Source organism: Oncorhynchus clarkii, unplaced genomic scaffold (assembly GCF_045791955.1).
Source record: "Oncorhynchus clarkii lewisi isolate Uvic-CL-2024 unplaced genomic scaffold, UVic_Ocla_1.0 unplaced_contig_11072_pilon_pilon, whole genome shotgun sequence".
NCBI lineage: Eukaryota > Metazoa > Chordata > Actinopteri > Salmoniformes > Salmonidae > Oncorhynchus > Oncorhynchus clarkii.
In genome coordinates, this window is record NW_027257930.1 from 287,129 (window position 1) to 315,065 (window position 27,937).

Consider the following 27,937-nt stretch of genomic DNA (forward strand, 5'->3'; position numbering starts at 1 on the left):
GGACCCTCCCTATTGTTTTGATGTGCGTCCGGGAGTCCGCACCTTAGGGGGGGGGGGGGGGGGGGTTCTGTCACGCCCTGGTCGAAGTATTTTGTGTTTATCTTTTATTCATTTATTTGGTCAGGCCAGGGTGTGGCATGGGTTTTTGTATGTGGTGTGTTGGTATTGAGATTGTAGCTTAGTGGGGTGTTCTTGTTAAGTCTATGGCTGTCTGAAGTGGTTCTCAATCAGAGGCATGTGTTTATCGTTGTCTCTGATTGAGAACCATATTTAGGCAGCCATATTCTTTGAGTGTTTCGTGGGTGATTGTCCTTAGTGTCCTGATGTCCTTGTTCTATGTTTATGTGCACCAGTATTAGGCTGTTTCGGTTTTCGTTGCGTTTATTGTTTTGTAGTGTTTGTATTTAGATTCGTGTTTCAGTTTAATAAACATGGATCGCAATCTACACGCCGCATTTTGGTCCGACTCTCCTTCACACCTAGAAAACCGTTACTGTGTGTGTGTGTGTGTATGGGTGTCTGTGTGTGCGTGTGTTCTGTGTGTCCAGTGTGTGTGTGTTTGTGTTATTTCATTATTTAATTATTTTTAAAAGATTTTTTTTTTACCTGACACAGGGACACTGAGGAGTCATAATCAATCCTAAACCCTGGATAGAGGGGCTCAGTGAATGTGGAGGTGAATGTGATCAGGTGGGTCAGTGTGTCAGAGGAGGCTCTATAGAAGGACAGCGTGCCGGCTGGCCAGTCCAGATACACTCCTACTCTGTGGAAGCTGGAGGGGGGGACGTCTATGGTAGTGGGATTATTATTGTGCCAGGCAGAGTAACTGTTGTCAGAGCAGAACAGACTCCAGGACTTGTCATTGTATCCAAGCCAACAGTCCCTACCCCCTCTGCTGTTTCCTTTATATGTCATTCCTATAACAGCCCCACTCCCACTCCACTCTACCTCCCAGTAACAGCGCCCAGTCAGACCCTCTCTACACAGCACCTGTCTACAGCCCTCAAATCTCTCTGGGTGATCAGGATACGGCTGCTTCTCTCTCCTCCATGTCACCTTTCTGTTCTCCTCAGACAGAGAGAGGTGTCTGTCTACTGTGTTTGGGTCCAGTGTGAGATCACAGACATCTGATGGATGAAACCAGACACAATATTAGAAATCATCATCATTCACATTAGAATGTTCACTCACTTTTCACTAATTCATTTAATGTAGATGTTTCTAGGTATCAAAAGGAGAAGTTAAGGTAACTTGAGACTTGTTGAATGATCATATGTTATACAGTATGGTAATATAAAACTTACTAGTTCACATTAATTACACACACACACACACACACATACACACAGTCAAAGATACTCTTTGTAAACTTTGTTGTCCCTGATTTTTGCTTCTGTAGAACTACAGCTGATATTTAATATGACCAAGTCAGTAATGATGGTGGTCTTTGACTTTGACTTAACTTGAATTAAGACTTATTCTTAGTCATATTCTTCACAGCAGTCAACACTCACATTTTCTAAGCCCAGGTTTCATTCTGTTCTCTCCACCATGTTCCACACTGTAGCGGTAAGCAGAAGAACAGACAGTCATTGAGGGATACACCTGAACTCACTCACACACACACACAGTCAGCATATAACTTTGTCAAAGTGGTGGTAAGAATGTTTGTCTTAACTTGCCCGATAAGTGAAACATGTCTAATATGAACATTGACATAAACCCTCTACATACTTGAGTTTCTCCAGTCTGCAGTGTGAATCCTCCAGTCCAGCAGAGAGCAGTCTGACTCCTGAGTCTCCTGGGTGATTGTAGCTCAGGTCCAGCTCTCTCAGGTGTGAGGGGTTTGACCTCAAAGCTGAGACCAGAGAAGCACTGCCTTCCTCTGTGACTAGACAGCCTGGCAGCCTGCAAAGAGTCAAATCATATTAAAATCACACTGATATTCTTTGGAGGTGAAAATAGTGGCAGTATATTGTTTTCAACATTATATAATGTCACTTTTTATTTGAGGATATTTTAATACATATGTTTGTATGTTTCACCATTTAGAAAAATAAATGCACTATGTATCTAGTCCCCCCATTTGAAGTCATAAATATTCTGACCAATTCACTTATATTGTATTAAAGTAGTCAAAAGTTTAGTATTTGGTCCCATATTCTTTGAACACAATGACTGTCATGATTGAGGAAGATCATGAATGAATCATTAATAATAATGAGTGAGAGAGTTACAGAGGCTACAACAAAACATGCTAACCTCTCACCATTACCAATAACAGAGGCTACAACAAAACATGCTAACCTCTCACCATTACCAATAACAGAGGCTACAACAAAACATACTAACCTCTCACCATTACCAATAACAGAGACTACAACAAAAACATACTAACCTCTCACCATTACCAATAACAGAGGATACAACAAAACTTGCTAACCTCGCACCATTACCAATAACAGAGGCTACAACAAAACATGCTAACCTCTCACCATTACCAATAACAGAGGCTACAACAAAACATACTAACCTCTCACCATTACCAATAACAGAGGCTACAACAAAACATACTAACCTCTCACCATTACCAATAACAGAGGATACAACAAAACATGCTAACCTCGCACCATTACCAATAACAGAGGCTACAACAAAACATGCTAACCTCTCACCATTACCAATAACAGAGGCTACAACAAAACATGCTAACCTCTCACCATTACCAATAACACAGGCTACAACAAAACATACTAACCTCTCACCATTACCAATAACAGAGGCTACAACAAAACATACTAACCTCTCACCATTACCAATAACAGAGGCTACAACAAAACATGCTAACCTCTCACCATTACCAATAACAGAGGCTACAACAAAACATACTAACCTCTCACCATTGAAGTATGTGTGTCTCGTAAACACATGTGGCTCTGTTGAACAGTTATCACTTGTTGACCAACTATAGGAATACTGACCTCAGAGTCTCCAGTTTACAGTGGGGATTCCCCAGTCCAGCAGAGAGCAGCTTCACTCCTGAATCCTTCAGGTCATTGTTACTCAGATCCAGCTCTCTCAGGTGTGAGGGGTTTGACTCCAGAGCTGAGACTAGAGAAGCACAGCCTTCCTCTGTGACTCCACAGCCTGACAGCCTGACAAAGAGATCATCATGACTTCACAAACACACTGTTAATTTAACACCAGTAGTGTAGAAGGACAATGGCAGATGCATTTGGTTTATTCTCTCAAACAACATATAGATTCATCTTCCGTTTCCTAGAACTGTATGGTCATATTGTTATACTAATGTGAAAATCAATGCATTAATTCAGTATGTTATTCAATGTAATGATCAATGAACCCTTTTGTCAGTATGATATGATAAGATATGTGATAATGAACATAGAATATCCAGTTCATTAACTGTAACAACCCAGCTTCCTGAGGTGAAACTGAGCAAGTTGTTGGGCAACAGCTTTTATCCTGTGTGTGTGTGTGTGTGTGTGTGTGTGTGTGTGTGTCCAGCGTGTGTGTGTGTGTGTGTGTTTGTATGTCTTGCGTGTGTGTGTGTGTTTGTATGTGTGTGTGTGTGTGTGTCCAGCGTGTGTGTGTGTGTGTTTGTATGTCTTGCGTGTGTGTGTGTGTTTGTATGTGTTTGTATGTCCAGCGTGTGTGTGTGTGTGTGTGGGTGTATGTGTGTGTGTGTGTGTGTGTGTGTGTGTGTGTGTGTGTGTGTGTGTGTGTGTGTGTGTGTGTGTGTGTTTGTATGTCCAATGTGTGTGTGTGTGTCTGTTGTGTGTGTCCAGTCTGTTTTTGAGAGGACATACACACATATACTGGACACACACACTGGACACACTGGACACACACACATTGGACACACTGGACACACACACAGTCATCATATCTTTGTCCAAGAGGTGGTAAGAATGTTTGTCTTAACTTGCCTGATAAGTCAAACATGTCTGATATGAACATTGACATAAACCCTCTACATACTTGAGTTTCTCCAGTCTGCAGTGTGAATCCTCCAGTCCAGCAGAGAGCAGTTTGACTCCTGAGTCTCCTGGGTGATTGTAGCTCAGATCCAGCTCTCTCAGGTGTGAGGGGTTTGACCTCAGAGCTGAGACCAGAGAAGCACAACCTTCCTCTGTGACTAGACAGCCTGACAGCCTGCAAAGAGTCAAATCATATTAAAATCACACTGCTATTCTTTGGTTGTGAAAATATTGGCAGTATATTTTTTAAACATATTCAGATACATCAGTGTCCTGAAACCTGCCATATCTATTCATAAATTAAATATTGTATCATTATTAGAAATGACAAATGATCAAAGTATTGACTGCAGTTAGAAAAATGTATAGTACAAATATTTGAGTAGACTGACCAGAGCAGTTTAAAAAGCAGTATCAGTCAGAAGACAGACAGTGAGGTATCAGATTTAGATTGTATTGAGTATACAGTCCACATCATATCTATTTAGACAGTGAGGTATCAGATTTAGATTGTATTGAGTATACAGTCCACACCATATCTATTTAGACAGTGAGGTATCAGATTTAGATTGTATTGAGTATACGTCCACACCATATCTATTTAGACAGTGAGGTATCAGATTTAGATTGTATTGAGTATACAGTCCACACTATATCTATTTTGACAGTGAGGTATCAGATTTAGATTGTATTGAGTATACAGTCCACAACATATCTATTTAGACAGTGAAGCTAACATTTTAAATGTGGCTCTATACTCCAACATTTTGGATTTCAGATCAAATGTTTCATATGAGGTGACAGTATATAATGTCACCATTAATTTGAGGGTATTTTAGAAATGAAAACACTTTATGTATCTATTCCCCCCATACTTTGATAATTTGATGAAGTCGTAAATATTCTGATCAATTTACTTATAGTCTATTAAAGTAGTCAAAAGTTTAGTATTTGGTCCCAAACTCATTGGCTGCATTTGCAGTTTGTTTTGGGTTGTGTTTAGTAACTGAACTGTGGATGATGACTGGAGTAATTTCCTGTCTAAGGGAGTAGATAACACGTTTCTAAACAATACTAAATTAATCCTGATTATGCCTTGATTAATACAAATCATAAATAAATAATGAATAATAACACTAAGAGTTGGTTTAAACAGATCTGAATCAGGAAACTAAGAGTTGGTTTGAACAGATCTGAATCAGGAAACTAAGAGTTGGTTTAAACAGATCTGAATCAGGAAACTAAGAGTTGGTTTGAACAGATCTGAATCAGGAAACTAAGAGTTGGTTTGAACAGATCTGAATCAGGACACTAAGAGTTGGTTTGAACAGATCTGAATCAGGACACTAAGAGTTGGTTTGAACAGATCTGAATCAGGAAACTAAGAGTTGGTTTAAACAGATCTGAATCAGGAAACTAAGAGTTGGTTTAAACAGATCTGAATCAGGAAACTAAGAGTTGGTTTAAACAGATCTGAATCAGGACACTAAGAGTTGGTTTGAACAGATCTGAATCAGGAAACTAAGAGTTGATTTAAACAGATCTGAATCAGGAAACTAAGAGTTGGTTTGAACAGATCTGAATCAGGAAACTAAGAGTTGGTTTAAACAGATCTGAATCAGGAAACTAAGAGTTGGTTTAAACAGATCTGAATCAGGAAACTAAGAGTTGGTTTAAACAGATCTGAATCATGAAACTAAGAGTTGGTTTGAACAGATCTGAATCAGGAAACTAAGAGTTGGTTTAAACAGGTCTGAATCAGGACACTAAGAGTTGGTTTAAACAGAACTGCCAAAGGGGGTGGAGTTGCAATCTACTGTCACCTAATCGTCCCCAGTTTACAATTGGTACATTCATCCCCCTCCTCTCCCCTGTAACTATTCCCCAGGTCGTTGCTGCAAATGAGAATGTGTTCTCAGTCAACTTACCTGGTAAAATAACGGATAAATAAATAAAAATAAAAAATAGCCTGCAGAGTTCTGTCCTTCTGTCCAGGTCTGTAACCAAACAATTAGAGCTTCTACTTTTAAAAATCCACCTTTCCAGAAACAAGTCTCTCACTGTCGCAGCTATAGACCACCCTCTGCCCCCAGCTGTGCCCTGAACACCATATGTGAACTGATTGCCCCCATCTATCTTCAGAGCTAGTGCTGCTAGGTGACCTAAACTGTGTCATGACGTTGCCCTCTTTGAGTACAGCGAGCACCATCCCCCGCTCTCTGCTTCTACAACCAGATTGCTGTGGTCAGAGGTCGTAAGTTCCTGAGAAGACCTCATGGACACACCGTTATAGAGAGTGGTTTTTCATGGAGACAAGAACTTGAGGTACAAACAAATTTCATGTTCCAGAGAAAGTGTAAAAGATCGGTGAAGAATCCAGCTACGAACTGGTACGTTTGTCACAACTTGGGAAGCTCAAGAGAGACGGTGTGGCCACATTACCATAACGCTGTTTATATAATAGCCTCAGATATGAGGTTTACATCTAATTGTTGTATAAGATGAATGAGTGAGTATGATACTGTTTGTATAATTGTGGAATATGATTGTGGACTGTTTAATGAAGAAAAATACAATTCCCTTTTGATTTGAACTAAATCAGAGGACTGCCCCTGAGCCCAGTTAGGGTCAGACATCCTGGGACAGCCCTTTTCTGCCATTCCGAATAAAACCCAACTTAGGGGAGGACAAAGGTTGTAGAATCTTTTAACCATACCACATTGTTAAACTCTTAGACTATTGATACTGACAGAATAAGAACAAGTCTTTGATACTAATTACTAGGAATTCGGTATCATTGAACGCGAAGAACAACAACTGCCGAAACATCCATTCTATAATGAATGTCACTTTGAACTATCCCTCTAACCAAGACAGAGAGAGAGAGGGACAATTCTACAAAATAAAGACTTTTCACCAGTGATCAAGATGACACACTGAGCGTAAATATATATATTGATTGCAATTGTTCCCGAATGAGTGAGTGTTCATGTGTAAAGGATTAGCATTTTAATTGTTATAATTAACTCTGTAGTGACTTCTTGGTAAAACCCCCCACTCCCCTCTTGTCTAACAAGCTGCCATGCCGGTTCAGCCCACTAGAGCTCATTCTATCACCACATGTCGGTTCAGCCCACTAGGGCTCATTCTATCACCACATGTCGGTTCAGCCCACTAGGGCTCATTCTATCACCGCATGTCGGTTCAGCCCACTAGGGCTCATTCTATCACCAGATGTCGGTTCAGCCCACTAGGGCTCATTCTATCACCACATGTCGGTTCAGCCCACTAGGGCTCATTCTATCACCACATGTCGGTTCAGCCCACTAGAGCTCATTCTATCACCACATGTCGGTTCAGCCCACTAGAGCTCATTCTATCACCACATGTCGGTTCAGCCCACTAGGGCTCATTCTATCACCACATGTCGGTTCAGCCCACTAGGGCTCATTCTATCACCACATGTCGGTTCAGCCCACTAGGGCTCATTCTATCACCACATGTCGGTTCAGCCCACTAGGGCTCATTCTATCACCACATGTAACCACATTTACTGTTTGTTTATGCATTTCTGTGAATTACTTAGTTAGTAATAAATAAATGATTTAAGACAATTGATGTATGGATGACTCATAGTGAAGACTGGGTTCGTGCAGATAACCATTTACGACGTTTGGAATGAGACTAACGTGAGGTAAAATAAATCATTAATCAGAAGACTATTGATCAGATATGAAAATATCTGAAAGGTTATATTGGGAAATTATAACTTTGTAATCTGAATTCTTTCCTTGGCGCCCCAACTTCCTAGTTAATTACAGTTACATGATTATTCAGTTTAATCGAGTAACTAATTACATAGAATCTTTGATAAAAACGAAGTCTTCAGTTTAATGATAGTAAAGACACAACATTTATGACGCCCCGCTGTGAGGAATCTAATATAGAATTACTTTGCTGTTGAATTCTATATATCAACTGTGCAAAAATAACTGTACAAACAGACTGCTTTGCTACATTCAAATTGGTTGTGTGTTCCCATTCGAAGAGGCTCCAGAGCGCCTCCAGTAGTGGTTTTTAGCGTCAGAGCAATGAGTGATAAATTCCAGATTTAGTCCGTTAGGCCAAACGGTTGTCACGTTCTGACCTTAGTTCCTTTGTTTTGTCTTTGTTTTACCATACTTAGGCAACCTGTTTTCACCCTTGATTTGTGGGTGATTATTTTCTGTTCTGTGTTTTGTGTATTCACCGTACAGGACTGTTTCGTTTCGTTCGTTGTCGCTTTATTGTTTTGCTTCAGTGTTCGATTGTTCTATTAAATCAATATGGACACTTACCACACTGCGCATTGGTCCTCCTCTTCTTCCACCAACAACGGCCGTTACAACAGTACTATTTCTGTCGGTCAATATTAACTTCTAGAGCCAGAAAGGTTGGAAATTAGAGGATAGATCTTCGGAGTTGGAGCCAAAGTATTTTTGTCCGCACTACAACAGTGTTGACTGACTACAGGCATATCTGTATTATGTACCGTGTTGCTCTGGTCAACATAATGCTAGCAAAGTATGCCGAAAAGTTTAATGTGAGACGTCACTAGTAAACCCACCCTGATAACTATTATTAAGTGACTTTGCCAGAGGTAAGATCAACAAGGCTTCGGTTTGCGGCAGCTGTTTTTTAAAATGTTTTTTAAAATGATTATAGTATTTTAGCGGATGGCGAAAGGGACCCTATTTTGTGCTTAGAACGTGATATAGCTGGCACGAGAGGCTAAGCTAACAGGGGGAAAAATTTTCACTTCCTGTGTTCCATTTAAATTCCTCCACCTTGCGCGACGGAAGCCCCGCCCTTTGTACTTCCGTTTGATTTCAGCATTCAGCATCATGGTCGTGAAGAATCGCAAGTGTTGGAAATCCAAACGTGGATCACGTTAAAATAATCCAGCAATCTCGATTGCTTGGGTATTTTTGCACTCATTCAATTTATTTATTTAAATTGTCGGACATACCTTTCTAGGTTCTTCCAATTAAATGAGACACCTTAAACTTTGCAATAGTAACCTAGATGAAACAACTTCCCAGGTAAATGTAAAGTTTAATTCTCAGATAGCCTATACAGGTTTGATTATTCATTAAATTTGATCAATCAATAAAATCTGCTTCTGCAAAGCACAATCAATCAGTCCCGCCTCCAGCGGGAATCCCATATGGCTTTGGCCTGAGGGGAAAGTGTAACATAGTGGTAAATGTACCTAACATTACCTTTATGATAATCCAGCAATCTCAATTGCTTGGGTATTATTGGGTCTCATTCAATTTATTTTATTTAAATTGTCGAAGATACCTTTCTAGGTTCTTCCAGTTAAATGAGACACTTTAAACTTTGCAATAGTAACCTAGACGAACCAACTTCTCAGGTTAGTTTATAGTTTAATTCCCAGATAACCTATCAAGGTATGATTAATCATTATCATTGATTAATTCAATTTGCTTTTGCAAATTCATTCACGTCCAACTTCCACAGTACTGTCCAGTACTGATGGTTCATTAACGTCAATAAATATATTAAAATTGTCTTTGCAGCTCCCAATATATTCCAAAACCAAACTTTGGAAAATTAGGAAGAAAAATGTTCCGTTCATAATGTTCTAATGGCTGAAGCAGGAGATGGTAGACATAAAGGGACAGAGGGATGACAAATGCAGAAAAGAGAACAATTCTGCTAGCTATGGAACTGCGCTTGAAAACTGAACAATTAAATGTAATTGCAAAAACGTATGATGATGAACAAGCACAAGCTCTTCAACAATATTGTCTTCTACAGGAACAAAATCATATGCTACAGGAACAACTCGATTTAGCCAAAATTAAATACGATGATGTCCACGCCAAACTAGATAAATCTGAAGCGTTATCTACAAACAGGAGCGCTCAACTTGATAACATGCATGCAGTTTTGTTGAACGTTACTCAAAGTAACACGGTTCTACTCAAAACGCTGCAGACCAAAGACGAGGAACACAATGACAAAGTTAGAAGACAAATCAGCAGAACTCATTGAAGTCGCTGACCAAATGAATGATGAGAGAACTCAGGTGATGAATCTCCAATCAATGGAGATTGTATGGATTATCGTCTCATTGTAAGGGCGTTCGTCTGTAGGAGGAAGAGAAGCGGACCAAAGCGCAGCGTGGTGGTTATTCATGTTTTAATAAATCGCTACACATGAACAAACTAACAAAAACAAGAAATGTGAAAACGCAAAACAGTCCTATCCTGTGACACCACACACAGTGACAGGAACAATCACCCACCAACACACAGTGAAACCCAGGCTACCTAAGTATGATTCTCAATCAGAGACAACTAATGACACCTGCCTCTGATTGAGAACCATACTAGGCCGAAAACATAGAAATGCCCCAAAACATAGAAAAACAAACATAGACTGCCCACCCAACTCACGCCCTGACCATACTAAATAAATACAAAACAACAGAAATAGAGGTCAGAACGTGACAGTACCCCCCCCCAAAGGTGCGGACTCCGGCCGCAAAACCTTGACCTATAGGGGAGGGTCTGGGTGGGCGTCTGTCCGCGGTGGCGGCTCTGGCGCGGGACGCGGACCCCACTTCACCATTGTCTTAGTCCGCCTTATTGTCCGCCTCCCTGGCTTACTCACCATGACCACCCCTCTCAATGACCCCACTGGACAGAGGGGCTGCTCGGGACAGAGGGGCAGCTCGGGACAGAGGTGAAGCAGCTGCTCGGGACAGAGGGACAGCTGCTCGGGACAGAGGGGCGATAGCAGCTCGGGACAGAGGGGCGATAGCAGCTCGGGACAGAGGGGCGATAGCAGCTCGGGACAGAGGGGCGGCAGCTGCTCGGGACAGAGGGGCGGCAGCTGCTCGGGACAGAGGGGCGGCAGCAGCTCGGGACAGAGGGGCGACAGCTGCTCTGGACAGAGGGGCAGCTGCTCGGGCGGCCCCTGGCTGACTGACGGCACTGGCGGCCCCTGGCTTACTTGCGGCCCCTGGCTGACTGGCGGCACTGGCGGCCCCTGGCTTACTGGCGGCCCCTGGCTTACTGGCGGCTCTGGCGGCCCCTGGCTGACTGGCGGCACTGGCGGCCCCTGGCTGACTGGCGGCACTGGCGGCCCCTGGCTGACTGGCGGCACTGGCGGCCCCTGGCTGACTGGCGGCACTGGCGGTCCCTGGCTGACTGGCGGCACTGGCGGCCCCTGGCTGACTGGCGGCACTGGCGGCCCCTGGCTGACGGGCGGCACTGGCGGCCCCTGGCTGACGGGCGGCACTGGCGGCCCCTGGCTGACGGGCGGCACTGGCAGCCCCTGGCTGACGGGCGGCACTGGCGGCTCCTGGCAGACGGGCGGCACTGGCAGCTCCGGGCAGACGGACGGCGCTGGCGGCGCTGGGCAGACGGGCGGCGCTGGCGGCGCTGGGCAGACGGGCGGCGCTGGCGGCGCTGGGCAGACGGGAAGCTCAGCTGGCGCTGGGCAGACGGGAAGCTCAGCTGGCGCTGGGCAGACGGGAAGCTCAGCTGGCGCTGGGCAGACGGGAAGCTCCGGCAACGCTGGAGAAAAGGAAGGCCCTGGTAGCGCCGGAGAGGCGGGAGACTCCGGCAGCGGCGCCGGACAGGCGGGAGGCTCCGGCAGCGGCGCCGGACAGGCGGGAGGCTCCGGCAGCGGCGCCGGACAGGCGGGAGGCTCCGGCAGAGGCGCCGGACAGGCGGGAGGCTCCGGCAGCGGCGCCGGACAGGCGGGAGGCTCCGGCAGCGGCGCCGGACAGGCGGGAGGCTCCGGCAGAGGCGCCGGACAGGCGGGAGGCTCCGGCAGAGGCGCCGGACAGGCGGGAGGCTCCGGCAGCGGCGCCGGACAGGCGGGAGGCTCCGGCAGAGGCGCCGGACAGGCGGGAGGCTCCGGTCGCGCCGGACAGGCTGGAGGCTCTGTCAGCGGCGCCGGACAGGCGAGAGGTTCCGGCAGAGGCGCCGGACAGGTGGGAGGCTCCGGCAGCGCTGGAGAGGAGGAAGCCCCTGTAAGGATGGGCCGGAGAGACAGCCTGGTACGGGGGGCTGCCACCGGAGGGCTGGTGCGTGGAGGTGGTGACGGATAGACCGGACCGTGAAGGCGTACTGGAGATCTTGAGGGCAGGGCTGGCACCAACCGCCCTGGCTGGATCTTCACCCTAGCCCGGCAGATGTGGGGAGCTGGGATGTAGCGCACTGGGCTAAGCACGCGTACTGGGGACACCGTGCGCACAACTGCATAACACGGTGCCTGACCAGCACCACGCCCGCCACAGTTAGCACTGCTAGGAGCACTGTAGTGCTGAGATGGCACAGGACGTGCAAGGCTAGGGAGATGCACAGGAGGCCTGGTGCGTGAGGCTGGCACAGTCTTCACCAGACCCCTCGCACGCACCTCAGGATGAGTATGGAGAGCTGACCCCGTTGCCATTAAATCCCTGACACGCTCCGTCGGGCGAATGTCGTGCCTCATGCACCAAACCAGCAAGTCCCTCATATCACTCTCCTCCAATTTCCCCATTAACTCCTTCACAGTCTCTGCTTCGCTCACCTCCAACACCAGCTCTGGTTCTGAGCTCCTCCTTGGCTCCTCACGATAAACGGGGGGAGTTGGCTCAGGTCTGACTCCTGACTCTGCCACACTCCCCCTGTGCCCCCCCCCAAGAAATTTTTGGGGGTGACTCTCGGGCTTCCATCCGCTCTGCCGTGCTAGTTCCTCATAATGCCGCCTCTCTGCTTTTGCTGCCTCCAGCTCGGCCTTGGGGCGGCAATATTCTCCTGGCTCTGCCCAGGGTCCTTTCCCGTCTAGAATCTCCTCCCAAGTCCATCTCTCCAAGTAGTGCAGCCTCTCCCACTGCTGCTTCTGCTGCTGCTGCTGTTGCTCCTCCTGCTGCTGCCTTTGCTGCTGCTGCTGTTGCTCCTGCTGCACCAGTTTACCACGCCGCTTGGTCCTTGGGGGGTGGGTGATTCTGTAAGGGCGTTCGTCTGTAGGAGGAAGAGAAGCGGACCAAAGCGCAGCGTGGTGGTTATTCATGTTTTAATAAATCGCTACACATGAACAAACTAACAAAAACAAGAAATGTGAAAACGCAAAACAGTCCTATCCTGTGACACCACACACAGTGACAGGAACAATCACCCACCAACACACAGTGAAACCCAGGCTACCTAAGTATGATTCTCAATCAGAGACAACTAATGACACCTGCCTCTGATTGAGAACCATACTAGGCCGAAAACATAGAAATGCCCCAAAACATAGAAAAACAAACATAGACTGCCCACCCAACTCACGCCCTGACCATACTAAATAAATACAAAACAACAGAAATAGAGGTCAGAACGTGACACTCATTCAATTCAATAAGTTAATTTCTTGAACATAACTTAATGTTCTTCCAATCAAATGAGACACTTTTAAACTTCTCATATTAACCTAGATGAAGCAACTTCTCAGGTTAATTAAAGTTTAATACTCAGATAGCCTACCCGGGTAGGATTAATCATTGGCATTTATTAATTAATTACATTTGCTTTTGCAAATTCATTCACGTCCAACTTCCACATTACTGGTACAGTACTGATAGTTCGTCAACATCTATAAATAGATTCAACTTGTCTTTGCAGCTTCCAATGAATTCCAAACCCAAACTTGAAAAACATTAGGAACATCTTTTCTCTACATTTTTCTAATAATGTGAAAAGGAGGTGGTCGCCACTCCTCCGCTAATTAGTGAACCTGAACCCATAAAAGGATTGATCTCTGACCTCAGCAGCGATACCAACCCTAATTATGCCATTAGTGAAAAAACAGCCGAAATTACAAACGCTCTCCAAAATCAACCATCAAACGCTTTGTGACGGTTCTCCCCACTTTTGCACTGATGTATCACCATAAAAATGTGGCATCGGTGATGAGAGAACTCAGGTGATGTAGATGGAGATATTGATTTCTAAGCAAGCGGAGGAAATCTCATCACTGAATCTCTCGCTCCGTACTCAAGACCTCTATCTGCAAACCATGACAGATCATCGCTACAACTCCCGTACGGGCTCGGGAGAGACGAAGGTTGAAAGTCATGCGTCCTCCGATACACAACCCAACCAAGCCGCACTGCTTCTTAACACAGCGCACATCCAACCCGGAAGCCAGCCGCACCAATGCGCCGGAGGAAACACCGTGCACCTGGCCACCTTGGTTAGCGTACACTGCGCCCAGCCCGCCACAGGAGTCGCTGGTGCGCGATGAGACAAGGACACCCCTACCGACCAAGCCCTCCCTAACCCGGGCGACGCTAGGCCAATTGTGCGTCGCCCCACGGACGCGGCCGGTTACGACAGAGGGATTCGGGACTCTGATGGCACAGCTGGCGCTGCAGTACAGCGCCCTTAACCACTGCGCCACCCGGGAGGCCCCGTCTCAAACATTGTTTGATGATCTCAAAAGGGCTTTGAAGCCAACTAAACGTTGGTTAAATGTGGAACGATGCGACACTACACTTCGAGGGGTCACTCAGACTACCTCGTCTCTCACATTGAGAGTCATGCTGAAACTACACTTCAAGGACGTATCGCTCATTCACCCTGTGTATGTTACCAGCCTCAACACTGTAACCCTGCTACTTGGAGCAGACTTAATTAATCGGTTACTCCCATTGATGGATTGGAAAACCAACCAGGTATGGTCACAGGCCACAGTGCCTTCTCCACTGACCACACTGTCTCCCCCTAACGCTAGCTGCAACGCAGTCATTCACGAGGGGTATCTGTCAAAAGCACCCCTTGGGAAAGAGACGTTTAGAAACCTCTTGGGGCAGAATCCGATCCAAGGAGATATTACGATATCTCGACACATTCCATCAGCCAATCTGATTGACCATTTCTGTCAGGATTTCAAGCCAGCTGTCTCTGTGAATGAGCAACTTCCCTCCTTGCAGTTGTGTAATATGGTAATTGAGATGAACTCCTCTTGCCCTTCGGACACTTCTGCAAGCACTGCGGGCCGTCTCAGCAAGAAAAACATTGATGCGCAGAGCATACTCTGATTCCGATGATACACCTTCCACTTTGTTGGGGACTGTCAACCCTTACATTGTCACTTATGGCGTCAGTCCAGCAACTGACCCGATGACTCCCACTGGTGAAACACTTTGCGATATCACAGACCGATATCCTAGTCTCAGTTTGCAGGTACTGAAGAGGTTGCCACACGAGGATGCGGTGGTGACTGACATGCCTCTACAGCCACTGAGCGTTTTGAAGCACAAACCACAGGAGATTTGGTTGAAAGGTTACAGCCATTCTCATAACAACGTGTCCGCTGACAACTCGTACATAGGGTCCGAACTTTTCGTTTGCGCCTCAGACACCAACACCACCCGCTGGTAGGGGGGTCCCGAGACACAAAGGGGGGGAATAGTAGCCCAGACCCATGATGAGCCTCATCGAGGCCGGTGGGGGGATCGAGACTACGGACAACACTGTACGATGCCGCTAGAGCATAATCAAATTTAGTTGTAAACTCCCCTTTAAGAACAGTGAGGAGCAGACAGGCACCTAGACAGGGATAATCTTAGAACACATCTAAGATAGTACTGAGGTGTACCACACTGGTCGTAAAGGAAGTCCAGTGGACTTGTCCACCTCCAAAACAAATGGCAACAATAATCATTCCTTGCCATGTGTAGGTTCAACTACAATACAACTAGTAAAATGCTCCAATCAAGTGTTCCGGTAGTATAATATTTCAGAAAAAAAATCAGTAGGATAACTGGTCCCTTTGAGCACCAGTACCAATACCAGCGACAGTCAGTCTATCTACAATCAGTAAGAAGGTTAGAGACCTAACCAATCAAATTACCCTTGACAACAGCGACAGAGGAGTCACTCAGAGTGCAGCACGGGGAAGGGAATCTCCCATCTTCCATTGGTTAACACACGTCACTAATAAATAGAACCCTCCATTCAGGATGAAGATTATTAGAATCATTAACCACGATCACACCACGTACGACTGGTCCAATACTTAAAGAGTACTTCCGTCTTGAGGTTAGCTCCTCCGTTGATAACATAGCTATGAAAGAGACTTCATACCTATCGCCACACAATAGTGGAAGACATAGTGACTCATAGTAAGAACTACTACAGACTCCCTCGATACCAATTCTGACTGGCCTCCAGGCATTGACCTGAAAATTACTCATTCTGAACAAGTTGTAATCTGCCTGGATACTTGGTTTCCTTCCCTACGCACACGCTGTCATGTATGGTCATGTTGTGTCTTGTTTCTGTCCTTTCCTTTCACCCTGTCTCCCTCTGCTGGTCGTACTAGGTTACCGTTTCTGTCCCTCTTTCCCCCAGCTGTTCCTTGTCTTCTCTGACTACCTTATTCACCCCTTTTCCCACCTGTTCCCTTTTTCCCTCTGATTAGGTCCCTATATCTCTCTCTGTTTTTGTTCCTGTCCTTGTCGGATTCTTGTTTGTGTGTCTCATGCCTGAACCAGACTATCATCGTGTTTGCTGCAACCTTGTCCTGTCCTGTCGGAATCTACCTGTCCATCTGAGCCCACGTGTGTTCATCATTAAAGAAACTCTGTTTGTTAATTCGCTTTTGGGTCCTCATTCACGCACCTGACAGAAGAATCCGACCAAGAATGGACCCAGCGACTTCGGATCCTCTCCACTCAGCCGTCGAGATCCAGGGGGCGATGCTAGGCAGACACGAGCAGGAATTGTCTGCTGCTCGACATGCCGTTGAGACCCTGGCCACCCAAGTCTCCAACCTCACAGAACAGGTTCACCATCTCCGCCTCGATCCACCGGCCACTTCCAGGGCTTTCGAATCTCCGGAGCCCAGAATCAATAACCCGCCGTGTTACTCTGGGGAGCCCACTGAATGCCGCTCGTTCCTCACCCAGTGTGATATTGTGTTTTCTCTCCAGCCCAACACTTACGCCAGGAGCACTGCTCGTGTCGCCTACGTCATATCTCTCCTTACTGGACGGGCTCGTGAGTGGGGCACGGCAATCTGGGAGGCAAGGGCTGAGTGTACTAACCAGTATCAGGACTTTAAGGAGGAGATGATACGGGTTTTTGATCGATCTGTTTTTGGGGAGGAGGCTTCCAGGGCCCTGTCTTCCCTATGTCAAGGTAATCGATCCATAACAGACTACTCTATTGAGTTTCGCACTCTTGCTGCCTCCAGTGGCTGGAACGAGCCGGCTTTGCTCGCTCGTTTTCTGGAGGGTCTCCGCGCAGAGGTAAAGGATCAGATTCTCTCCCGGGAGGTTCCTTCCAGCGTGGATTCCTTGATTGAACTCGCTATTCGCATTGAGCGACGGGTTGATCTTCGTCACCGAGCTCGTGGAAAGGAGCTCGCGTTCTCCGTTGCCCCCCTCTCCGCATCACTACCATCTTCCTCTGCCGGCTCGGGAGCTGAGCCAATGCAGCTGGGAGGTATCCGCATCTCGACTAAGGAGAGGGAACGGAGAATCACCAACCGCCTCTGTCTCTATTGCGGTTCTGCTGGTCATTTTGTCACTTCATGTCCAGTAAAAGCCAGAGCTCATCAGTAAGCGGAGGGCTACTGGTGAGCGCTACTACTCCTGTCTCTCCTTCAAGATCCTGCACTACCTTGTCGGTCCATCTACGCTGGACTGGTTCGTCAGCTTCCTGCAGTGCCTTAATAGACTCTGGGGCGGAGGGCTGTTTTATGGACGAGACCTGGGCTCGGGAACATGACATTCCTCTCAGACAGTTAAGGGAGTCCACGGCCTTGTTCGCCCTGGATGGTAGTCCTCTCCCCAGGATTCAGCGTGAGACGCTACCTTTAACCCTCACTGTTTCTGGTAATCATAGCGAAACCATTTCTTTTTTAATTTTTCGTTCACCTTTTACACCTGTTGTTTTGGGCCATCCCTGGCTAGTTTGTCATAATCCTTCCATTAATTGGTCTAGTAATTCTATCCTCTCCTGGAACGTCTCTTGTCATGTGAAATGTTTAATGTCTGCTATCCCTCCTGTTTCCTCTGTCTCTTCTTCACAGGAGGAGCCTGGTGATTTGACAGGGGTGCCGGAGGAATATCACGATCTGCGCACGGTGTTCAGTCGGTCCAGGGCCACCTCTCTTCCTCCACACCGGTCGTATGATTGTAGTATTGATCTCCTTCCGGGAACCACTCCCCCCCGGGGTAGACTATACTCTCTGTCGGCTCCCGAACGTAAGGCTCTCGAAGATTATTTGTCTGTAGCTCTTGCCGCCGGTACCATAGTCCCCTCCTCCTCTCCCGCCGGAGCGGGGTTCTTTTTTGTTAAGAAGAAGGACGGGTCCCTGCGCCCCTGCATAGATTATCGAGGGCTGAATGACATAACAGTGAAGAATCGTTATCCGCTTCCTCTTATGTCTTCAGCCTTCGAGATCCTGCAGGGAGCCAGGTTTTTCACTAAGTTGGACCTTCGTAACGCTTACCATCTCGTGCGCATCAGGGAGGGGGACGAGTGGAAGACGGCGTTTAACACTCCGTTAGGGCACTTTGAATACCGGGTTCTTCCTTTCGGCCTCGCTAACGCTCCAGCTGTCTTTCAGGCATTAGTCAATGATGTCCTGAGAGACATGCTGAACATCTTTGTTTTCGTTTACCTTGACGACATCCTGATTTTTTCACCGTCACTCCAGATTCATGTTCAGCACGTTCGACGTGTCCTCCAGCGCCTTTTAGAGAATTGTCTTTTTGTGAAGGCTGAGAAGTGCTCTTTTCATGCCTCCTCCGTCACATTTCTCGGTTCTGTTATTTCCGCTGAAGGCATTAAGATGGATCCCGCTAAGGTCGAAGCTGTCATTGATTGGCCCGCCCCTAAGTCACGCGTCGAGCTGCAGCGCTTTCTCGGCTTCGCGAACTTCTATCGTCGTTTCATCCGTAATTTCGGTCAGGTGGCAGCTCCTCTCACAGCCCTTACTTCTGTCAAGACGTGCTTTAAGTGGTCCGTTTCCGCCCAGGGAGCTTTTGATCTCCTCAAGAATCGTTTTACATCCGCTCCTATCCTTGTTACACCTGACGTCTCTAGACAGTTCGTTGTCGAGGTTGACGCGTCAGAGGTGGGCGTGGGAGCCATTCTTTCTCAGCGCTCCCTCTCTGACGACAAGGTCCACCCATGCGCGTATTTTTCTCATCGCCTGTCGCCGTCGGAACGTAACTATGATGTGGGAAACCGCGAACTGCTGGCCATCCGGTTAGCCCTAGGCGAATGGCGACAGTGGTTGGAGGGGGCGACCGTTCCTTTTGTCGTTTGGACTGACCATAGGAACCTTGAGTACATCCGTTCTGCCAAACGACTTAATGCGCGTCAGGCGCGTTGGGCGCTGTTTTTCGCTCGTTTCGAGTTTGTGATTTCTTATCGTCCGGGTTCTAAGAACACCAAGCCTGATGCTTTATCTCGTCTCTTCAGTTCTTCAGTAGCCTCCACTGACCCCGAGGGGATTCTCCCTGAGGGGCGTGTTGTCGGGTTGACTGTCTGGGGAATTGAGAGGCAGGTAAAGCAAGCGCTCACTCACACTCCGTCGCCGCGCGCTTGTCCTAGGAACCTTCTTTTCGTTCCCGTTCCTACTCGTCTGGCCGTTCTTCAGTGGGCTCACTCTGCCAAGTTAGCCGGCCACCCTGGCGTTCGGGGTACGCTTGCTTCCATTCGCCAGCGTTTTTGGTGGCCCACCCGGGAGCATGACACGCGTCGTTTCGTGGCTGCTTGTTCGGTCTGCGCGCAGACTAAGTCCGGTAACTCCCCTCCTGCCGGCCGTCTCAGGCCGCTTCCCATTCCCTCTCGACCGTGGTCTCACATCGCCTTAGATTTTGTCACCGGACTGCCTTCGTCAGCGGGGAAGACTGTTATTCTTACGGTTGTCGATAGGTTCTCTAAGGCGGCTCATTTCATTCCCCTTGCTAAGCTTCCTTCTGCTAAAGAGACGGCACAAATCATCATCGAGAATGTTTTCAGAATTCATGGCCTTCCGTCAGACGTCGTTTCGGACAGAGGTCCGCAATTCACGTCTCAATTTTGGAGGGAGTTTTGCCGTTTGATTGGGGCTTCCGTCAGTCTCTCTTCCGGCTTTCACCCCCAGTCTAACGGTCAAGCAGAACGGGCCAATCAGACTATTGGTCGCATCTTACGCGGTCTTTCTTTTCGCAACCCTGCGTCTTGGTCAGAACAGCTCCCCTGGGCAGAGTACGCCCACAACTCGCTTCCTTCGTCTGCGACCGGGCTATCTCCTTTTCAGAGTAGCCTCGGGTACCAGCCTCCGCTGTTCTCATCTCAGTTCGCCGAGTCCAGCGTCCCCTCCGCTCAGGCTTTTGTCCAACGTTGCGAGCGCACCTGGAAGAGGGTCAGGTCTGCACTTTGCCGTTATAGGACGCAGACTGTGAGGGCTGCTAATAAGCGTAGAACTAAGAGTCCTAGATATTGTCGCGGTCAGAGAGTTTGGCTCTCCACTCAGAACCTTCCCCTTAAGACGGCTTCTCGCAAGTTGACCCCGCGGTTCATTGGTCCGTTCCGTATTTCTCGGGTCATTAATCCTGTCGCAGTTCGACTTCTTCTTCCGCGATACCTTCGTCGCGTCCACCCGGTCTTCCATGTCTCCTGTATCAAGCCCGTTCTTCGCGCCCCCGCTCGTCTTCCCCCCCCCCCCCTTCCATCCTTGTCGAGGGCGCACCCATCTACAGGGTCCGTAGGATTTTGGACATGCGTCCTCGGGGCCGTGGTCACCAGTACCTCGTAGATTGGGAGGGGTACGGTCCTGAGGAGAGGAGTTGGGTTGTTGGCTGGACCGTGCGCTGATCGAGGATTTCCTCCGTTGCCGCCAGGTTTCCTCCTCGAGTGCGCCAGGAGGCGCTCGGTGAGTGGGGGGGTACTGTCATGTATGGTCATGTTGTGTCTTGTTTCTGTCCTTTCCTTTCACCCTGTCTCCCTCTGCTGGTCGTACTAGGTTACCGTTTCTGTCCCTCTTTCCCCCAGCTGTTCCTTGTCTTCTCTGACTACCTTATTCACCCCTTTTCCCACCTGTTCCCTTTTTCCCTCTGATTAGGTCCCTATATCTCTCTCTGTTTTTGTTCCTGTCCTTGTCGGATTCTTGTTTGTGTGTCTCATGCCTGAACCAGACTATCATCGTGTTTGCTGCAACCTTGTCCTGTCCTGTCGGAATCTACCTGTCCATCTGAGCCCACGTGTGTTCATCATTAAAGAAACTCTGTTTGTTAATTCGCTTTTGGGTCCTCATTCACGCACCTGACACACGCACAACGGAACATCCAATTAGGATTTATGCTCGGATCACTTAAGGGTCCAAGCAAAATACCAGCCTTAGTGAAGTTGAACATTTACTTCTAGGCCTTTGACTCTACAGCACTCACCAGTTTTCTTCCCAGAAGTCCATAGGTCATCCCTGTAGACTGCCCAAAACTAGTGCCTTACAGCTGTAAACTTATCATATAGTTTTCAACTTAGGATAGTGCCTAAGCAAACACACCGAGTAGGAAAACCCTAGATATGGCATTAGAGACAATGCCATGATAGTCATTTTGCCAGAACATTGTACGTATATAGAATACAGTTCAATTAGATGATTTTTGTGTGAGAACTATGTTTTGTATATATTTTGTTTATACTTTCATTCCTTTTCGGTTCAGTTCCTTTGACACTTAGGAAGTGATAGAGCCAGATATAGCCCTTGGTTCTCTTCAGACCTGACTGCCCTTGACCAGCACAAAAACATCCTGTGGCATTGCATTAGCATTGAATAGCCCCCGTGATATGCAACTTTTCAAGGAAGTCAGGAAAAAAATATATACACAGATCACTGCACATGTCCACAGCCCATCTGTAAATAGCCCATCTATCTACCTCATCCCCATACTGTATTTATTTATTTATTTATCTTGCTCCTTTGCACCCCAGTATCTCTACTTGCACATTCATATTCTGTACATCTACCATTCCAGTGTTTAATTGCTATAATGTAATTACTTCGCCACCATGGCCTATATATTGCCTTAACTCCCCTACCTCATTTGCACTCACTGTATATAGACTTTTTGTTTTCTTTTGTTCTACTGACTCTGTTTTGTTTATTCCATGTGTAACTCTGTGTTGTTGTATGTGTCGAATTGCTATTCTTTATCTTGGCCAGGTCGCAGTTGCAAATGAGAACTTGTTCTCAACTAGCCTACCTGGTTAAATAAAGGTGAAATAAAAAAATAAAAAAATACAATGATTGAGAAAGTTAGAGGCTACAACAAAACATGCTAACCTCTCACCATTACCAATAACAGAGGCTACAACAAAACATGCTAACCTCTCACAATTACCAATAACAGAGGCTACAACAAAACATGCTAACCTCTCACCATTACCAATAACAGAGGCTACAACAAAACATGCAAACCTCTCACCATTACCATTAACAGAGGCTACAACAAAACATACTAACCTCTCACCATTACCAATATCAGAGGATACAACAAAATATACTAACCTCTCACCATTACCAATAACAGAGACTACAACAAAACATGCTAACCTCTCACCATTACCAATAACAGAGGCTACAACAAAACATGCTAACCTCTCATCATTACCAATAACAGAGGCTACAACAAAACATACTAACCTCTCATCATTACCAATATCAGAGGATACAACAAAACATACTAACCTCTCACCATTACCAATAACAGAGGATACAACAAAACATACTAACCTCTCACCATTACCAATAACAGAGGATACAACAAAACATGCTAACCTCTCACCATTACCAATAACAGAGGATACAACAAAACATGCTAACCTCTCACCATTACCAATAACAGAGGATACAATAAAACATGCTAACCTCTCACCATTACCAATAACAGAGGATACAACAAAACATGCTAACCTCTCACCATTACCAATAACAGAGGATACAATAAAACATGCTAACCTCTCACCATTACTAATAACAGAGGCTACAACAAAACATGCTAACCTCTCACCATTACCAATAACAGAGACTACAGCAAAACATGCTAACCTCTCACCATTACCAATAACAGAGGCTACAACAAAACATGCTAACCTCTCACCATTACCAATAACAGAGGCTACAACAAAACATGATAACCTCTCACCATTACCAATAACAGAGGATACAACAAAACATGCTAACCTCTCACCATTAGCAATAACAGAGGCTACAACAAAACATACTAACCTCTCACCATTACCAATAACAGAGGCTACAACAAAACATGCTAACCTCTCACCATTACCAATAACAGAGGGGGTCTGATCTTTGTGTTTGTTTCGTTTGTTCGCCAAAAGGCATGTGGGAGACTCCCAAAGCATATGGAAGAAAGTACTCTGGTCAGATGAAACTAAAATTGAGCTTTATGGCCATCAAGGAAAACGCTATGTCTGGCGCAAACCCAACACCTCTCATCACCCCAAGAATATCATCCCCACAGTGAAGCATTTTCATCGGCAAGGACTGGGAAACTGGTTAGAAATGAAGGAATGATGGATGGCGCTACATACAGGGAAATTCTTCAGGGAAACCTGTTTCAGTCTTCCAGAGATTTTGAGACTGCTAAAGCAACACCCGAGTGAATTAAGGGGAAAAATGTAAATGTCTTGGAATGGTCAACCTCAATCCAATTCAGAATCTGTGGAATGACTTACAGATTGTGGTACACCAGCGGAGCTCATCCAACTTGAAGGAGCTGGAGCATTTCTGCCTTGAAAAATGGTCAAACATCCCTGTGGCTAAATGTGCCAAGCTTATAGAGACATACCCCAAGAGACATGCAGCTGTAATTGCTGCAAAAGGTGGATCTACAAAGTATTGACTTTGGGGGGTGAATAGTTATGCAACAGGTGGATCTACAAAGTATTGACTTTGGGGGGTGAATAGTTATGCACACTCAAGTTTTCTTTTCCTTTTTTATTTATTGGTTGTTTAACAATTAAAATATTTGACATCTTCAAAGAGGTAGTTGTAACTCAACTGATACTAACCCCCAAAATATCTATTTTAATTATAGGTTTTTAGGAAACAAAATAGGAAAAATGCCAAGGGGGGTGAAAACTTTTACAAGACACTGTACATACATAAATATGTATGTGAGAGGTGACATTCTGTACTGTCATCTAATACGAAACATTCTATCTCAAATCCAAAATGCTGGAGCATAGCACCAAATGTAAAACTGTAAGCTTCACTGTCCAAACACATATGGTGGGGACTATGTGTGTCTGGTAAACACATGTGGATCTGGTGAACAGTTATCACTGGTGACCAACTACAGGAATACTGACCTCAGAGTCTCCAGTTTACAGTGGGGATTCCCCAGTCCAGCAGAAAGCAGCTTCACTCCTGAATCATTCAGGTCATTGTTACTCAGATCCAGCTCTCTCAGGTGTGAGGGGTTTGACTCCAGAGCTGAGACCAGAGAAGCACAGCCTTTCTCTGTGACTCCACAGCCTGACAGCCTGACAAAGAGATCATCATGACTTCAAAAACATACTGTTAATTTAACACCAGTAGTGTAGAAGGACAATGGCAGATGCATTTAGTTAATTCTCCCAAACAACATATAGATTCATCTTACTTCTCCAATAACTGTATCATTTTGTTATACTAATGTAAACATCAATGCATTTACTCAATATGTTTTTCAACATAAAATTATATATGGATTATGTACATCATTTTCTCTAAACTGGATAATGCTTCCTGATGATTAGTTCTTATATGTCATTTTATTTACTCACAGAGCAGCTCTGGAGGCTTTGACCACTGGCAGCAGCCTCAGAAGACCTTCCTCTGATCTGGAGTATTTCTTCAGGTCAAACACATCCAGCTCCTTTTCTGAAGTCAGCAACACAAAGACCAGAGCTGACCACTGTGCAGGTGACAGTTTGGGACTTGAGAGACTTCCTGATCTCAGATATCTTTGGATCTCCTCCACTAGAGAATGGTCATTCAGCTCATTCAGACAGTGGAACAGATTGATGCTCCTCTCTGGAGAGGGATTTTCCCCGATCTTCTCCTTGATATATTTCACTGTTTCTTCATGGCTCTGTGAGCTGCTTCTTGTCTTTGTCAGTAGACGTCGTAAGTGCTTCTGATTGGACTCCATTGAGAGGCCCAGAAGGAAGCGGAGGAAAAGGTCCAGGTTTCCCGTCTCACTTTCTAAGGCTTTATCCACAGCACTCTTGTAGACAGTAACTTCAGGATTTTCTTGTGTATGCAGTTTGTCCATTAGATTCTCATTGTTGTTGATGAATGAGAGGAACACATATACAGCAGCCAGAAACTCCTGAATGCTCAGATGAACAAAGCAGTACACCTTGTCCTGGTACAGCCCACATTCCTCTTTAAAGATCTGTGTGCACAATCCTGAGTACACTGAGGCTTCATTGACATCAATGCCTGCCTCTTTCAGGTCCTCTTCATAGAAAATCAGATTGCCATTCACAAGCTGTTGAAAAGCCAGTTTTCCAAGTGACAGAATGCTCTCTTTATTCCAGTGTGGACCTGTCTCTTCTTTCCCAAGATACTTTTCATTCTTCTGTTTGGTATGAAACACCACAAGGTGTGTGTACATCTCAGTCAGAGTCTTGGGCATCTCTTCTCTCTTATGTTTCAGCATGTGTTCAAGGACTGTTGCAGAAATCCAACAGAAGACCGGAATGTGGCACATGATGTGGAGGCTCCTTGATGTCTTTATGTGTGAGATGATTCTGCTGGCAAGGTCCTCTTCCCTGAATCTCTTCCTGAAGTACTCCTCCTTCTGTGGGTCATTGAACCCTCGTACCTCTGTCACCTGGTCAACACACCCTGAAGGGATCTTATTGGCTGCTGCAGGTCGGGTAGTTATCCAGATGAGAGCAGAGGGAAGCAGATTTCCCTTGAAGAGATTTGTCAGCAGAACATCCACTGAGGTTGACTCTGTGACGTCACAACAGATCTTGTTCTTCTGGAAGTCTAGGGGCAGTCGGCACTCATCCAGACCATCAAAGATGAACAGAACTTTGTACTTGTCGTAGTTGGAGATTCTTGATTCTTTGGTTTCCATTGAGAAGTGATTGAGAAGTTCAATGAAAGTGTTTTCCCCTTTCATCAAATTTAGCTCCCGAAAAGGGAATGAAAATACAAATTGGACATCCTGATTTGCTTTTCCTTCAGCCCAGTCCAGAATGAACTTCTGCACAGAGACTGTTTTTCCAATGCCAGCGACTCCCTTTGTCAGCACAGTTCTGATAGGTTTGTCTTCTCCAGTTAAGGGTTTGAAGATGTCGTTACATTTGATTGCAGTCTCTGGTCTTGCTTGTTTCCTGGTTTTTGTCTCAATCTGTCTCAGTTCATGTTCATTATTGACCTCTCCTGTTCCACCTTCTGTGATGTAGAGCTCTGTGTAGATCTTATTGAGAAGTGTTGGGTTTCCTTGTTTAGCGATCCCCTCAAATACGCATTGAAACTTCTTCTTTAGATTAGATTTGAGTTTATGTTGGCAAATCACAGCAAGCTCATCTGAATGAAGAAATAACACAGAGGATATTAATATTATGTCTGTTTTAATGACTACAGTATTGAAGGAATGCTATAAAGCTTTAAATTAAAATAATTTATTCTCTTAACTGACTAACTAAATCTGTAAATGTTTTCATAATGCATTACAGACTGGTGTGACTGATAATTATTATTGGTATTATTGATGGTGTTATTAATATTGTCTCCCTCTCCATCTAAATGAATCAACACATCCCTGCTGGTACTTGATGAGGTGTTTTGTTAAGGCTGCTACAATATCATTGAGTTACACAGCTACTTTAGCTGTACTTTAGCTACAGCTTTTAAATGTTATAAAACATCATTCAACATGAGGCAGACAGATCTTACATTTCTCCAGTGTGTCAGCAAGCTCCTTCTGGTTCATTTTCCTCAGAATGTGCAGTGTGATCTTCAGAGCCCCCTCTCTGGCACTGCTCTCCTGCTTCTCATCTTCAGGGTCCACCACTTCCTTATCCTGCTTCTGACTCTCAAAGCCTTCTGGGAGTTCTGGACTAAGATTCCTCTTGAACATCTTCAGCTCGTTCTTCACAAATGTCATAATATTCTCTTCAAGCAACTGAAATAAATAAAGTAAATAAGTTAAGCAGGAGAATAAATGCTTTCTCATTAACACATTAATGAATGATTGACAGATCAATTTTACTTGAGGTAAACAAAAACAAATATACAGTGCCTTGCGAAAGTATTCGGCCCCCTTGAACTTTGCGACCTTTTGCCACATTTCAGGCTTCAAACATAAAGATATAAAACTGTATTTTTTTGTGAAGAATCAACAACAAGTGGGACACAATCATGAAGTGGAACGACATTTATTGGATATTTCAAACTTTTTTAACAAATCAAAAACTGAAGAATTGGGCGTGCAAAATTATTCATAACAGGACCACATACACTGAATATGGAGGCCAGGTCTGTTTGATGACTCTGGAAAGACTGACCACTGAGAATCTCTGACTCTGATCTCTCCTGTTGGTTTCTGTGGACAAAACATCAAGGAGAACACTCACACACGCACACGCAAAAACACACACACACACACACACACACACACACACACACACACACACACACACACACACACACACACACACACACACACACACACACACACACACACACACACACACACACACGGAGGGAATGTTGTGTTTGTTTAATATTATTTTAGGACTATGAAAATGGACAAAAGGATGAGAACATGTTGAAAATGAATGAAAACAACATCAATAAATGGGAAAATGGGAGAGGAGAAATGACTAGAGACAGTGTTGTTTAACTCACTGACCAGGACCCAT

At 45.6% G+C, this 27,937-nt stretch overlaps 1 protein-coding gene across 1 annotated transcript; it reads right to left on the reverse strand.

The window, feature by feature from the left end:
- Positions 1-576: 576 nt before the first annotated feature.
- On the reverse strand, positions 577-27,937 carry LOC139393691 (NLR family CARD domain-containing protein 3-like). Its single transcript, XM_071142035.1, has 9 exons — positions 27,928-27,937; positions 27,581-27,618; positions 26,970-27,198; positions 24,839-26,600; positions 24,383-24,556; positions 2,982-3,155; positions 1,735-1,908; positions 1,515-1,561; positions 577-1,127 (listed from the first exon to the last, which is right to left on the reverse strand). The coding sequence occupies exons 1-9, from the start codon at positions 27,935-27,937 to the stop codon at positions 577-579; spliced, it is 3,159 nt and encodes a 1,052-aa protein (XP_070998136.1).

Coding starts and splice junctions, on each gene's coding strand:
- LOC139393691 (XM_071142035.1), bottom strand. Junction 27,199..27,580: donor AGAGTCAGAGATTCTCAGTG/GTCAGTCTTTCC, acceptor TATTTATTTCAG/TTGCTTGAAGAGAATATTAT. Junction 3,156..24,382: donor TGTAAACTGGAGACTCTGAG/GTCAGTATTCCT, acceptor TCTCTTTGTCAG/GCTGTCAGGCTGTGGAGTCA.